Source organism: Podarcis erhardii (assembly GCF_964252035.2).
Source record: "Podarcis erhardii genome assembly, chromosome: 1".
NCBI classification, from domain to species: domain Eukaryota; kingdom Metazoa; phylum Chordata; class Lepidosauria; order Squamata; family Lacertidae; genus Podarcis; species Podarcis erhardii.
The window spans coordinates 83664450-83680470 of record NC_138497.1 but is presented as its reverse complement, the minus strand read 5'-3'; the positions used below and the strand labels follow the sequence as shown (position 1 = coordinate 83680470).

The 16021-nt window shown below is 43.1% G+C and overlaps 1 protein-coding gene across 1 annotated transcript in view; it reads left to right on the top strand.

Annotated features, from left to right (window-relative positions):
• ZDHHC5 (zDHHC palmitoyltransferase 5) overlaps positions 1–10409 on the top strand; it is a 42943-nt gene extending 32534 nt beyond the window's left edge. The window contains exons 5-12 of the mRNA XM_081877428.1: positions 564–736; positions 905–1007; positions 1084–1175; positions 2613–2745; positions 3138–3261; positions 4136–4248; positions 6893–7782; positions 8699–10409. Coding sequence (XP_081733554.1) covers positions 564–736; positions 905–1007; positions 1084–1175; positions 2613–2745; positions 3138–3261; positions 4136–4248; positions 6893–7782; positions 8699–8864 — 1794 coding nt within the window. The 3' untranslated portion in view covers positions 8865–10409. The remainder of the gene's footprint in view (positions 1–563; positions 737–904; positions 1008–1083; positions 1176–2612; positions 2746–3137; positions 3262–4135; positions 4249–6892; positions 7783–8698) is intronic.
• Positions 10410–16021: the final 5612 nt, after the last annotated feature.

Below are 16021 nucleotides of genomic sequence, written 5' to 3'. Positions count from 1 at the left end.
TGTTGGAGCGATTGGAATTGCTTGCTGGATTGTTGATAATGAACTTGGGACATTCTGTAATCTTTGAGATCCAGTTCAGGAACTGTTTGGGCTGCAAGATTCAGTTTTGTGTGTTACAGGTTAGGATAGACACCTCAGACTTGCATGCTTTCCTTTTTTACCAGTGCTCCAGGGTGGTTTGAGAGGGAGGGGGCAGAATCAATTGCATAATTGTGGGTAAGGTAATCCATAGCAAATGCGTTCATCTAGTATTCGTGTTTGTTTATTTTATATTTATTTTTCACCTTCCATAATGAAATTCAAGGTGATGTGTGTACAAGTGTTTTCAACACATATTGAAAGGCAGGAGAGGTGATGAGGCACCATTCAATTATAATTCATAATCTGCCGGTTGACCACAACCATTCTACTTACCCTTGTTATAGGAGTTGCATCTTCTGTTGTGGAAATGAAAATCTGGGTGGGATTCAGGTTTCCTGGAGTTTCGAGGGGTTCTACAGGTGTTGTATTGTTTTACAGAGGTGATGTCCTTCTAACTCTGTTCTTTATCCTTTCACTAATAGGAATTTGACCATCACTGTCCTTGGGTAAACAACTGTATTGGGCGGCGCAATTATCGCTATTTCTTCCTGTTCCTGCTCTCACTTACAGCACATATCATGGGTGTATTCGGTTTTGGCTTGCTGTTTGTCCTGTGTCAAGTTGAAGAGCTCTCTGGGATCCGTATGGCTGTCACGTATCCTCTTTTTCTAGAGTGCAAAGAATTCCTTAATCAAATTCTGGTGAACAATTGGGCTGTTCACCTGAGATACTTCCAACTGATGGGTGGTGGGAGGGAAAGGAATCCCAAAAACAAAGTTGTAGGCTGTTCCTTCATGATTTGCTTCCTTGACTTTGTTGACAGTATGGCTGTGATGTGTGTGGCTGGCTTGTTTTTCATACCTGTTGTAGGCCTTACGGGATTCCATGTGGTCTTGGTAGCCAGAGGTCGTACTACAAATGAGCAGGTAGATATTTTACAGTTAGTTTTTGACTTCACTACATAGTATCTCTATTTCCCTGACATATCTTTTCTCCTTGCAGGTTACAGGCAAATTCCGGGGTGGAGTAAACCCATTCACCAATGGCTGTTGTAACAACGTCAGTCGTGTTCTCTGCAGCTCCCCAGCCCCCAGGTAAATTCTGCCTCACCTAAGAAATTTGTAGAGGCTTCTTTCTTGGAGAGAGAAGAGCTAGATTGTCTTGATTGCTAATGGAGACAAGCAGAGAAGCAGAGGAAGATTCTCTGGGATCAGTCATATGAATGGTTCCAACAGTGAGGTGGTGGGATGTGGGAAGTCATTGCTCACAGCCAGATCACACCTTGAAGTACAGTTGTCTAACACAGCAGCTATAAGCTTCTTCCTCTTGTAGATTGAAGTAAAGAAAGGGGTTGCTGGCAACTATTTAAAGATGTGGCAGAAAGATTAATTAATTTTTATAGTGGCTGTTTTTCCTGGGATCTGTATGTCAAGGTGCGTCTATACCACTGAGTATAATCAGTCTTTGGGAGTGGGTTGTGAGCTTACTTGAACTATCCACAGAACAAAAATATGTGGTATTCCTGCTTGAGGTTATATGCAAGGCTCATTAACAATAGATCCTTGTTATGTTTCCTTGATACCTCCAATTCCAACAGCTCTAGTGTTCCTCACACATATGTATGTAACGTTAGAGAGAACAGAACTCTGTATGACTTTATATCACTACATGTCTGTACTCATGTAAATCATAATCCAGTAACTTTGCTGCGCATTTATTAGTGTTTCTTGTATAAACTATTTCAGCATGCTCTGTGTTTTGCACTCATCACAGCTGCCTATAAGTGTGAACAGACTACAGGTGTGAAAAAGCTGTTTACTTTTATTACATCAATGAATGTAACTTGTGAAGAAGGAATGCATTACTTACTCCATGATTTGACACTTTTTGTAATTATTCATCTGTTTTGTTCTGGTGACTGTTATCTCTTGGCCTCTAATTTTCTCCAGTTTTCCTAGATAGAAGGTGTATCTTGTTCCCCAATGCCTTATATCCTTGAAGGATGGCTGTGTTCAGTTTTTAATCCTAGGTTCCTATCCAGAGAAACAAAGGGATAAAAAATGCACCTTGGCTTGTTTCTGTTCTCAACTAGTTAGGCCTGTTATACATCAGTTTGTTAAGTATTTTGTTAAAAATAATAATTGTTTTGACAGCACACTTACATCAGGGAAATGTGCATTCTCTCAGATATTGTCACATCACTGCTTGACTTTCTTCCTTCACTCTGGCAATATGGCCTGTAATGTAACAGAAACTCAAAGGGTGTAAAGACACTACTTTGAGTGCATTCTGTACAGCTGGGAAGCGCATAAGGGAATGTACAGTGAAGCCACAGGTGATACCAGGACTCGATTTTAGAGAATGAGAGAACTGTGACCTGCAGTATTGCCTTTGCAGTTCTTAGGATACAAATAACTAAATGCCTCCAACATTCCTCAGACTTTCTTGCCAGAGCATGTAAACATCATCATTGGTTCACATGTTTGCAGGAGGCACTGTCTCATCTTTGCTGGCTTCCCATGATTCACTAGGTATCTTGGTCGGCCAAAGGCAGAGCAGACTGTTACAGTGAAGCCACCATTCCTGCGACCAGAAATATCAGATGGACAGATAGCTGTAAAGATAATGGACAATGGTATCCAGGCTGAGCTAAAGAGAACAAAGGTAAGGAGGAGATGAAGGTGCTACCGAGGCACTGGCTTTCTCCAGACCTTGATGGTGCCACTGCATTCGTGAGTAGGAACCAAATGAGCCTCTTGGACATCCTTCCCCCATGTTATCACAACTTGTACTTAGTTTTCCCTGACAAGTGAAGGTCTGTTTTCCTCCCATGTGACTATTGCTGCATGAGAGTTGTCCCCTTTTATATCCTATATAATTTTTACTTGCCCTTTCCCTTCCCATCCAGCAACTGAGACATGCACAGTCTACAACTACACTTGCAGAAATGCTAGATGGCTGCAGGTCCTTCAAATAACACTTTCAACCTTTTAGAGCTGGGGACAATGCTCAGGACTTTGGGTCCTGTCTCATTCTTCTGCACTTTGTCTCTGCAGTCCAAAGGAAGCCTTGAGGTGACGGAGAGCCAGTCTGCTGATGCTGAGCCACCGCCACCACCCAAGCCAGACCTCAGCCGCTACACAGGTCTGAGGACGCATTTAACCCTGGCCACCAATGAGGGTAAGAGGAGCATTCCAGAGAGACAAGGGATCCAATCAGCTGTGCACTTCTACAGCGATTTGCCATCAGAGAAGTAGTCTCTGACTGCAGTGCCAAGTAGTGAAGCTGGTCAATACTGAACTGTTTACAACCTGCTTGCCTCAGTGCTCAGGCAGGTTATTAGAGCAGGTGCTGAGTTGGTAGCTAGGTTATGACCTTTTAGATGTTACGATCATGTAAATCTCCAGCTTTAGCTCTTGTCCACACGTGAAGGCTGCTGTCAGGATTTGGGGATTTATTAACTGTTCCTCCCTCTGTTGACTGTTCCACATTCAGGTGGAAACGGGTTACTTGGAAGGACAGGTCTGTGCTTTGTTCTGCTGTCATAGAGCTTATATAGAACAGTAACAGAAGGCTAGAGGTTTTTCCAGTTCGTGTAGTTGTGAAACCACCTGCTTTTGCTGTTGCTGTAGTGTTTCCAGGGTGTAGTGCCTTGAAAGAAAATGTGATTATGGAGAAATGCTTGGAGCTTTCTTTTCTAGTCAGTGCTACTGTTTCCCATCTAGCAGTGCTCAAAATTGAACACCCCAAGGGTCAGGACTAGCAAGGTGTGCATGTACAGATTGGAAGCTTCTTGTGTGATGTCTTTATTGAGGAAATGTTCCTCTTGCTCCATTTCACCTCCACTCCTGCAATACACCCCTTACCTTGACCTCCATGGTGTGTCCACCTGCCTGAGGCTCTTAACTGGTTCTCACGGATCAGTCACTTGTGATATGTGGTATTTCAGCAAAAGCATTCAAACCAGGATTGCTGGGAACTCCCCAGGAAAAGCTGTAAGTAACTATATTATATTGCTTGTAAGTATGTGTGTGATTCCCATTTATCTCCACAGACAGCAGTTTGCTAAGCAAGGACAGCCCTCCAACTCCAACAATGTACAAGTACCGACCTGGCTATAGCAGCAGCAGTACTTCAGCTGCACTGCCTCACTCCACCAGCGCCAAGGTAATGAAGAACTAAGGGCGTTAAACATGAAGAGTGGGGTTTTCAGGAGACAATGCAGGGTGTGGAGTTGGAAAGGGAATTCTCTTTGAGATTGTGCAGTGGTTTAGTGCCTTAATTTGACAATTTCTCTATAAGAAATTTCTCTAGTGTATTGTACAGCTGCTATTATGCCATAAATGGAGAATTCTAGCATGGTACAATGTTGGGAATCGTGGGGCTGAGAGGGGTCTTTCATTGGCCAGAATAACCATTTCACCAATTTCAGTTCTCTGTCTCTTCCCATGAATAATAATAATAATAATAATTGTTATTATTATTATTAAGGGCTGAGAGTCTTACAGTGCAATAGTGTGTTTGTTTTTTTCAAAAGCAAGTCCTGTTTGCTAAGTGTGTATATGATTGTAACCTAATTGCAGCATAAGTATTCATGGACTAGAGTTCACTTCATCAAATATATGAAGCATTGTCTTCAGTTAGCAGACAGAGACAAGTGGTACATACAGCAAAATATTAATGCCCCCTCCCCCCAGGACTGCCCTTGTTCTGAGTTCGAATCTCGCTAAAAAAAAAATACGGAGAAGGAAATTTGGTAGCAGTGCATGTGAGGAAGGGTAAGACATTTTGAGCAGATGAAGCCAATCCTGGCCAGACTGCACTGGGTCCAATTAATTCCTGGGCCCAATTCAAAATGCTGATTTTGAACTATAATAAGGCCTTAAATGGTTCAGGACCACAATACCTCAAAAACTGCCTCTCCCCATATGAACCAACTGGCACCCTGTGCTCATCATCTGAAGCCCTCATTGGTGTGCTATTTCCATGAAGGGTCCAGAGGCGTTAGCACGAGAACAGGCCTTTTCTGCAGTGGCTCCCCATTGTGGAATGCTCTCCCCAGGCAGGCTCACCTGGCACCTTTGTTACATATCTTTAGGGACCAGTCAGAAGCATTCCTCCTCTCCCAGGCCTTTGGCCAATTAAACTATGGTCTTTTAAAGTGTGTGTGGCGGGGTTATTGTTGTTATTATCTGTTACTATGTTCAAAAGCACGCCAGTGTGAGTAAATAAATGGGTACCGCTGTGGCGGGAAGGTAAAAGGCATTTCCATGCACTTTGGTTTCCGTCACGGTGTTCCGTTGTGCCAGAAGCGGTTTAGTCGTCCTGGCCGCATGATCTGGAAAGCTGTCTGTGGGCAAACACCAGCTCCCTCGGCCTGAAAGCGAGATGAGTTCCACACCCCATAGTTGCCTTTGGCTGGACTTAACTGTCCAGGGTTCCTTTACCTTTTACCTTTACCTTACTATGTTAGGTATTTTTGTGTTTCTGTATTGTAAACTGCCCTGTGGTTCCCCAGATGAAGGGCGGCATAGAAATTTAAATAAATACATAAGTTCTCAAGCATAAACTAGTTAGACTCATTATGAGTGACCAGCTTCTGGTTCATTTTAGACCAAGAGTAGCTAATCTTGTTTGAGCCAAGGGCTGCATTGACCCATTGGCAATTCTTCGGACCACATTTCAAAGGATGTGGCCAATTTGTAAAAGTAGTTGTGGTGAGAATTGCAGTTCTCGAGACTGCCTTCCAAACGGATTTCCTGTCAGTTATTGTATGATATTCTAAATACTTTTTATCATTCCTTTTTTTTTTTTTTTAATGGACAAATCTTTGGACGGGGGCTCAAAAACTTTATGGTATCATGGCAGCACGGGGGAGGGAACAAGAGTGATCAGTTAAAATTTTTTTGTCAGGTTTTGAGGGTAGTCTTGAGGGAGCACAAAAGTCCTTTTGTGGGTTAGATATAAGCCACAGGTTAGCTACCCTGATTTAGTCCCTTCTTGTAAATGTGGAAGCTAAGATCCTTTCAGCATTGCCTTTTCTTTTAATTCACCAATCTATGTATTCCTTCCTACCTAGGGAGTCCCATTAGTATGTAGAAACCATTACCTTATCTTGGGTTGGCTCTATTTCGCTTCCAAATTACTGGCACTCAACCACTTCAGCTTGATGTTAGATGCAATGGTGAATACGTGTAAATGCTCCCCTATTAAACTCTTAATGCTTCTTCCATGGCTGGCTAGAATTTGATCAGTGAAGTAATGATTTATTAAATAAGACGCCCCAAAAAATGAATTTCTTTTTACATTTGTAAATACCCTTAGTGGAGCTCTGAGTGAAGTAAATGAGGTTCTTCTACTTTATATAAGGAATGGTCTGTATACCTCAGTGGTAGAATATATGCTTGGAAGCAGAAGATCCCAGGTTCAATCCTTATGTATAAAGCAATCCTGTGAAATAGGGTAGATAAAGGAATTTGCCTGAGCCAATGGCACACAGTGAAATTTACAGCTTTGGGGAGGATTTAAACCAAGGTCCAAATGTAACAGTCTGTTACACCACATTGACTCTTAATAAGTAATAACTTGATTATCTAGCTTACATAATTGTGTTTACAGTGTTTTTGAAAAAATGGGGTTTCTGCATCAAGAAATGTGGGAACTTCATTTACATTAAGCAGAGGTCCTTGCTTATGGGAGCTTTGAGAAAGCAAACTCTGCACCCAATAGTTATGAATTAATATCCACATCCCAGGAGGCTTGCTAATGACTATTACATATGTTCCTCTTCCCTCCTTCTCTCCTGCTGCAGCTAAGCCGAGGAGACAGCTTGAAGGAGGCAACCTCCATTGCTGAGGGCAGTCGAAACCCCAGCTACCGTTCTGAGCCAAGTCTGGAGCCAGAGAGTTTTCGGTCTCCTACTTTTGGCAAAAGTTTCCATTTTGATCCACTATCCAGTGGCTCCCGTTCGTCCAGCCTCAAGTCTGCCCAAGGCATGGGCTTTGAATTGGGCCATCTTCAGTCGATCCGCTCCGAGGGCACCACATCCACATCTTACAAGAGCTTGGTGAACCAGACGCGCAATGGGAGCTTGTCCTACGACAGCCTTCTCACACCCTCTGACAGCCCTGACTTTGAGTCAGTGCAGGCAGGCCCAGAGCCAGAGGCCCCCATGGGCTACACATCTCCTTTCCTCTCGGCACGTATTGCCCAGCAGCGGGAGGCTGACCTGCACAGTCGTTTCCCAAGTTCTGGCTCACCCAAGCACCAGCCACCCCGTGACCCTTCACCGGTCCGTTATGACAATCTTTCACGCCACATTGTGGCCTCCATGCAGGAGCGGGAGAAGCTGCTACAGCAGTCACCCACGCCACCACCCCTGGCCAAAGAGGAGGATACAGCACTGGGGGACTCAGGCATCCAGTCCACCCCAGGCTCCAGTAATGCTCCACGTACCAGCTCCTCCTCGGACGATTCAAAACGCTCACCTCTGGGCAAGAACCCACTCACCCGCCCAGTGCCACCTCGCTTTGGCAAGCCAGAACCACCACATGCACTAAGAGTGCGCTCTCTAGGCTCACCAGACCAGCCTGCAGCCCCACACTTGGGCAAATCTGTGTCTTACAGCAGCCAAAAACAGTCCTCGCAGGCCATTGTCCCAGAGACTGAGGAGGTGGCCTTGCAGCCTTTACTGGCACCAAAGTAAGTACAAGTGACACCTGCCTCGCGCTTTAAGTGTTCCTTGACTTGGTGGAGGATCAGCCGCATTCAACCCTGTCCTATCTCTGATCTGACCAGAGACCCCAAGATAATTTTTGTTTCTTTCAGCAGCATTTGGAGGGAGTAGCTGGGGGAGATCTACAAATAATGCCTGCACTCGTCTGCCCTTTCCTTCCTTCCTCCCTCCCTCCTTTCCTTCCTTCCCTCCAGTGTGTGAACCAGCCCATTTCCTCCACTATACAATGCAGTGCATATCTCTAGAGTACCACATTCCTTTTTGTGAAGTGTGTGTGGCTTTGAACACCCCTACTTTCCTTGGGTGTGTGTGGTGGCCATTGGCTTTCCTAGAAGATACCCGGATCTGTGTGAAAGCTGCTTGGTTTCTACCTCATATATAAAACTTTTATATATATAAAACTTTTATATATGAGTCTGCCTTTCTACCTTACCCAAGTGTGGTCCTTTTCCCTGTCTTGTTGGCATGCATGAAAGAGACACTTGGGTCCGCCAGGGAAAGGACAGATTGTAAGAAATCACCTGCTCCTCTCATGATGGTGGAAGCATGAGCCCTTCTGTCAGTTTCCTGAAAAGCTTTCTTCCCACTGAACCTCTTTTTTTTTTTCCTTCTAGAGAGTGTTGTATTGGGTACATGTAGCATCTTTTCTTAATAATTCTCTGTGTGTAGTATCCTATCCTCTTCTAGATTAGTGTGTTTACCTGGGTGGTGAAAGTATTTAGAATAAGTTCTCTGTAGATACAAAAAGTGCACTGTTCCTTAAGCAGTGTAAGATGTATCCCAAGCTTTCCTTTCCTTACCGAGTGTGAGGCATCCTCCATTTCCATTGCCATTGAATGAGTGGTCACTTCCTGACATCCTTGTATCCTTCCTTTTCCCCAGAGACGAGATGCAGATGAGACCCTCCTACAGCAAGTCCAATGGACAGCCCAAAAGCCTGAGCTCAACCTCACCCACCCCTGGCCAGCCACCTCTCAGCAGCCCCACTCGTGGAGGAGTCAAGAAGGTCTCTGGAGTGGGTGGGACTACGTATGAGATCTCTGTATGAGGAGGTGATATCCCCACTGTTGACTCCTCCCTGGCTGATTCCAAAATGCTCTATCCCTGATGAGCAGGAGATTGGGACTTGCTCAACAAATGGTTGCCCCATCAGATGCATGGACCTTTTTTTACAAATACAGTTTTGTGGGGGGGGGGGGGGGGGAGAGCTGAAGGGACAGCTACCTTTTTAAACTAAAGTATCTGGGATTGGGAGAGTCCCTAAACACTACAGCAGGATTCTAGCCTTGCTCATCTCCACAGCCTGCACTCTTCCTCTCAACCAACAAAGAGACTGCAATTTGTAGCGCACACTGCCCAGAGAGAAGGGGAGGGAGTTGCTCTCAGCACCCTCTGTGAGAGAAGGTATAGGCTGCAGGCTGCCCCACTACCAACAGGACAGTCAGTTGTGGACCTTGTGCAATCGCTCGCCTAGTGCGGTAGGAGTGGATCATTTTTAATATTTTTTTTTATTGTTAACGGATGCTATTTTTTCCTGTTCTGAGTTACTGGGTGTGTGTATATATAAATATAAATATATAAATATAAATATTAAAATATATATATATATCCATATGGAGCGTGGGGTGGCCCTGGCAGACCCCATTAGCTGGGCCTGAGGAAGCCATGTGTGGAGCATTTTAATTTTTGAGGAGTCCAAAGGGCTGTATCAGATGAATCATTTTGTTTACTTTTGAATGGGTCAGGCAAAATACAAAAACTGCTGTTAAATCACTATCCTTGGACAAGTATGGCTGAGGAAATGCTAATATGTTACCTAATTGGTACCACTGACCTGGTCATCCCAGTGCCTGTGGCCAGGCTTGAGTTTGGCTTGTTCTGCCCCACTCTGGATTCCAGGAAATGAAGGGAATAGACAAAGGCTTCCTAATCCCTGCTCTATCCTTCTGGAAGATTTCCCCCATGAATAAATCCTTCTTTTCTGGGGGGCTCGGGGGGGGGGTAAGAAGACTATGGGAGTGTTTGGCTTCCCATGTTTTCAGCTCCAAACAGGCTTTGACTTCTCAGTAAAATGACTCCCAGTGAAAGGATGCCATACCCTACAAACCAGGCCAATCAGCATGCACAGGTGCCAGTTGCATACTATTAGGATACAGGAACGTGCTTTGGGTGCTGAGCAGGAGGAGGGTGGCAGTGGCATTAGAGCTGTGTCGCCTATGTGGATATATTACTTGTATTTAGTAAATCCCTCCCCCAGGTGGTTTCCCCTGCTTTTTTACATTGCTTTTATGATTTGTTCCATATTGATTTATTGTGGTATCATGGTTCTTTATTCACAAACTGGGCAAGAGAAAGAAGAGGGAAAACAAACAAACAAACAAACCAAAAAGCAATATTTTTCCATATGCCAAAAATCTTTTAACCCCTAAAAGCCCATGAGTAAAAATCAGAGCAACCCAGGAATCCAACAATCTCCAGTCGCTACTGACTCTTTCTCTATGGCAATATCTTTACTGTGGCCTGCAATGGGCCACACTTTTATTTTTATTATGACTAGCCATTTTAAAATGAGGAATAAAAAATTATATAATGAGCCACTCCCTCCATGCTTGTGTAGTTTTGTTTTGTTTTGTTTTGTTTTGTTTTGTTTTGTTTTGTTTACCTGGGGAGGAGAGAGGTCCTGGTGGTTGTCCTTCAGTATTGCTTGCCGTGTCACCCAAAATGGTTCCATAGGAAGGACATTACTAGTTTCTGATCCTTGGTAATTTGAACTGCAGGCATTGTGCTGATTCCCAAAGCTGGTGCAAAAGGTTTCCCAAGAAGGTAAGTGAGGAATGCTCATTCAGTCGTCTACATTCCAAACCTCATTACAGAGGAGGCTTACAATGGAGGACTGGTTCAGAAAGTAGTTGCATCTAGAATGAACATCTTCAGGCAGTGGAAAAGAAGCAACCGCCATTTATTACACATCTCCAGTATGAAACAAAGGCCATCCTTCACCAACTGCATTATGCTTTGGAACCCAAACCATAAGCATAGCTCATATGCCCTACACAAGGTTATTGCAGAGCAAATACATCCCAGCAAATTCAAGCAAGAAAACCAAGCCATCAACCACGGGGGACGGCAAAATTCCCTCCCGGAAGAAGTAGCAATTCCTCCAATCAGTCTGACCTGTGAAGAATTTCCTCTTAAAACCAAATAATTATATATCAGAATCTAAGTGATATGTTTCTGTTGAGTAACCTGAAAGAAAACTATTGAACATAGTTCCATCCCACCTATGTGACATTGTATTAAAGGAGTAAACATGCACAGGGGGGTGGGGTGGGGAGTGAAGCAAGATCAGAATGGTGATTTCCCTGCCCCTCTCAGCCACATTTCTGCCAGAAAGCCCTCCCTGTAAGTGCTCTTCATCTGAGGAGGGAAGTTCTGTCAGCACTTCCCTTCTGATGCAAATAGCAGGCTTCAGCAGGGAAAGTGTTAAACTTCGTCTCCCTGCCCAACACAGTCCAAATCCTGCTGCAGTTGTTAGAGAAGGATGTACATTAATTCCTTCTGTGTAAGTAGTGGTCCATGTAGCTTGCCTCTTAATCTTGAACCTCTGGAGATTTCTTTGATCATACAAGTGCTCTAAGGTGACTGCACCTCATACAGAAAAATATAGTTTCCTCCCACTAACTTCATTTTCAGGGGTTGAAAATAATATTTTTCTGAATTTAAAATACTGTATGTTGACCTTGATATATGGCACAGTTTTTGATTGCAAGTGTTATATAGCATGGTAATATTGACAGCAAGACTTTTTGAAGATAGCTTGCAAGATGATGTTGTGAGACAGAGAAGAGTCCTAAAAGGAGTGTACTAATAAAAGGTGTAACCTTGCTGACATAGTGTGGCAGATGGTTTCAAAAGCCAGCAGGAGGAAGAATAAAAATTGTACTTCAATGTTGTTATGACTTTAAAGCAGATAGAAAGTGGAAGTCCAACAGTTCTCTCCTGAACCAAAGCAAATATTTCCAGTCAGCATCCTTTGAGTGCACTATAGTACTATGTTAGGTAAAGGTAAAGGTACCCCTGCCCGTACGGGCCAGTCATGTCCGACTCTAGGGTTGTGCGCCCATCTCACTTAAGAGGCCGGGGGCCAGCGCTGTCCGGAGACACTTCCGGGTCACGTGGCCAGCGTGACTAAGCTGCTCTGGCGAGCCGGCACCAGCGCAGCACATGGAGACGCTGTTTACCTTCCCGCTAGAAAGCGGTACCTATTTATCTACTTGCACTTAAGGGTGCTTTCGAACTGCTAGGTGGGCAGGAGCTGGAACCAAAAGACGGGAGCGCATCCCGCCACGGGGATTCGAACCGCCGACCATGCGATCGGCAAGCCCTAGGCGCTGAGGTTTTACCCACAGCGCCACCCGCGTCCCATAGTACTATGTTGGGGGCTCGTAAAATTATCTGTTATGACAGAAGATGTGCTACTGTGAAAAAAATACAAAGCAGTTAAGATTGCCAGCAAATAAAGTAAAAGAGGGGAACTTCCGTCCTTAAGTGTGGAAGTTAGGATTAAATCCAGTTTTTTAATGGGGTGAGTTTTAATGTTCAGCAGCCTTTCTAGTTCAGCATGTCTAAGCACAGTTCTTTCTCATGTCAGAAAGCAAGGGGGAGATTTTTGTCAGCCACTACCTGAAACAATTAAAGAGTGATTACAACTTACCTTATTTCATTATATTAATTGAAAAGCTTGAAATTCATGTAGCTCTTTTCTAACCAGTAACATTCTAATCGCAAAGCTGAATTTATTGCTGAACCATTTTGTGTTAATGTTTTGCTTTATCTTTAATGTATTATACATTTAAAGTACAAGTGTATTTTGCCATCTTTTTGTGGGGCTAGAAAGCCTGATCTCAGAACCTGAGCTTTCTTGTTCTAAAAAAATTTCATATTATATCCTAGGTTGAGGGCTAGGCCTCAAAGTGGCTTGCAATATAAAAGTAAAAAAACAAATTTAAAATGCCATTAAAACAAAAATTTTGTAAATAACCCTCAACTGCACTTGCTACATTCTAAACTGTTCCATCTCAATTGATAAAACAGCACAGCATTCCAAATGAGGCTTGGGAATTGAAGTTCTGTGTTATTGGTGAAATTTTCATCTTTACTACATTCAAGTCTACATTCTCTTTGTTTTTGTTTCCTTCACACCTTGATGAAAATATTGGACATCAAGCATATATCCTCCTTACCCTGCAGTTCTGATACAGATGGTTGGAAAACCACTTCTTGTGAGGAGCATGCGGCTCAGCTGCAGCCGGTAATTTTTATATCCGAATAATAGAATTTCACAGAAAAGTAATCTAAAGGACTTTGGAGAAAGCTATGAGCAAGTGATGCAGCTATCTATATGGCAACAGTTGCCGGGTGAGATGTCTTAATCCAGCCAAAACAAGGCAGGACAAAGTCCCCTTGACTTCAGTATTAAACCCATGCTTGTCATTGATTCCAGTGTGGGAAAGTTATTGACATGCCAATATTACCTAAATAGTACCGTTTATATAGAAGATAAAAGAGATGCCCTGAGTGATGCTTTATAGAACAAGGGTGGAGTATAAAAGTGCATTAAATAAATAAATACGCACAATTGCTTTTTGTATACATCCACATAATATGATTTCTAATTTCTGGTAGATAAACATGTAAAATATATAGGTCATAAGTGCTAATAACAACCATGATGTTCATTCAGAAAGTCAGTGCTTTATTTCATTAATTTTTTTATTAACTATGGAAACAGATTCTCCTTAATTCTTCTACTTTAGAGACTAAGGAAGGGGCTTGGCTCAGAACCGGCTACAGCAGTAATGGCTTTAGGCCTGCTTGGTCCTTCTAGAGTGATTCAGTTTCCATAGATGTTTCCACCTTGGTGAGTTAGCTTAAATTATGCCAGATTGTGTGCTTAAGCTCTTCAACGGCTCTTTTAAGTGTTCTGCTTCTTGTTGATGACAGCAAGAGTGCTAATTGCCCCAATTACACTTCTGAACCAGAGCCTTGATGTTGCTTACTTTGCCTCAAGGAGAAGCCTTTGAACCTAGTTTGTATCTCCCAATACCTGCTCATCATCTGGAAGAGCTGTGTAAGGCTGTGGTAGGACAGTAATGGCGACGAAGCATCTGACAGACACCTTCATGAAAGCAGGCTATAATCCTATAGCAGGCAGTCTTCAAGAAAAGGGAGTTCCTGGTAAAGACTAGTAGGATTGTAGAAAGGCTTACCGGTAATTCTCATAGCCTGTGGGTGGGACTCATTAGGCTGCTCTGTAATAAATTTTAATTCAAGTAATCTTGGGAACCCTGGCTTCTCACTAGCTGCTGTCCATTTGCCTTTTTGCTAGGAGACAAGACTAACTTAACTTCTACAACAGTGCACATTGCCATGGTACGCTTCCATACCGGCAAATCTGCATGCAGTGTAAGTTGGAAGGGACAGCCTCAACCAGCTTCTGGTGCAAATTGCACAGAAATTATTATGAAAACTGTCCCTGTTGAATTTCTACTCAACATATAGCACCTAGACACAGCCTTATATTGGGGGTGGGGGAGAAACATGGTATATTTTGTCAGGGATAAAGAGGGTGGGGGCTTCCCCTATGGGATGCTCCTTTAGTTGTTTGGAACTATGGGCTCTGCTGGCAGTTTGATTTGGAGATTTTATTAGGTCCCCCTCCCACAATTATAATTGTGATAACTGCATATTCTTCCCTCATCTGTCCCTGCCTCTGTTCTTTGCCTTTTTTTAGATTGAAGGCTGCTTGGGATAAGGGCATGTCAGACCTGTACTTTATAACATGCCAAACACATAGATGGTGCTGTGTGAAAAACAACTGCAGTATTGTAAGTGATTGTGCAGAGGGTCCTTACTTGAAACTGATGACCTTCTAAGCTTCCGTTCCCAGCATTTCCTTGGTGATCTTTTAAGGGAGAAGATTCTACAACTTGCCTAAGCAGCTGGTTCCATTGCTGATCAGCACTTTCCTCTTGGCAGTTTTCCTATAATTTTAAATCTGGTCATCCCCCCCCTTTTTTTTTTAATAACCCCTTTTGTATCTGCTATTTTTGAGATGGTCAACAGCATCCCTTAATCTTCTGTGAGCTGAACACACTCCACTCCTTATCTTCTTGTATTCATAAGTCTCATATTCTTTTGAACTGTGGTACTCTGTTTTAAATATCTCTTTCTGACACTGCTGCACAGAATAGTATTATGGGTTCTGCTAATACAGGTTGGATTGGCCTAGCTGTACAGCTTTGCACAGGCTTGTCCCCCTCTCACACAGTGACGCATTAAGAATCTGCAAGTCTTGTCATACCAAATTTCAAGAGACCCCCTTGGAGAGTAATGATGTAACTTTGTGATGAAATTAACTTAAAATTATGTTTGAGTCACACCGTTGCAGACGGAAACCAATGAACAGGGAGTGACTTTTTGAGCTTCAGTCAACAATATGGGCTTTTGGCTGCAAGAAGCTAATGGTTAGCATTGAAGAAGGCTGCCATGTTTCCAGGCTTGTAAGTCTGCCACCCCCACCCCCACAAAGCAGATGTGGTCATGAGTAAAGAATAGGGCTAAGCACTAGGCAGGAGATCTGGATCCATCTTCTGCTTCTGCCATAGTTTCTCACTGAGCAAATCATTTTTGATCCCAGTTCCAAATTTTAAAAATGGAGTACAGCAGTGACCTACCTCACAGGGTTGTTGTGAGGGCTCAAATAAAGATTGTAACACACTTTGCTAATTAAAAGTGCCACAGACGTGATTGGTGATGGTGTCTACTTGGGTAATAGTTCAGTTAATGGTTAATAGTCCAGTTGTGTAACATTAATTTGTCTGTTCTACAGATTTTTAAACTATTGGCTGTGTTGCATGTTAAACAGCTGCCCACAAAATGAAATATAATACTTGATCAAAAATAGAAATCAAAATAATGTACATTTGACAAAGATAAGAGCATGGGTAGGTATTCCCATCACTCAATAAGGTGTTATTTACTCCTCAAAAAATTTGACAGAAGCACAGATATCTGTGTGACTTGCAAAACTAAAACTAAAACTAAAACTAAAAACATAGGTAGCTGTATGTATAGCATGGTTATGTCCACAAAGACTGCTGTATTTGCATAGAATACATTGGTCTGCGAGGCAGCTACGCCCTA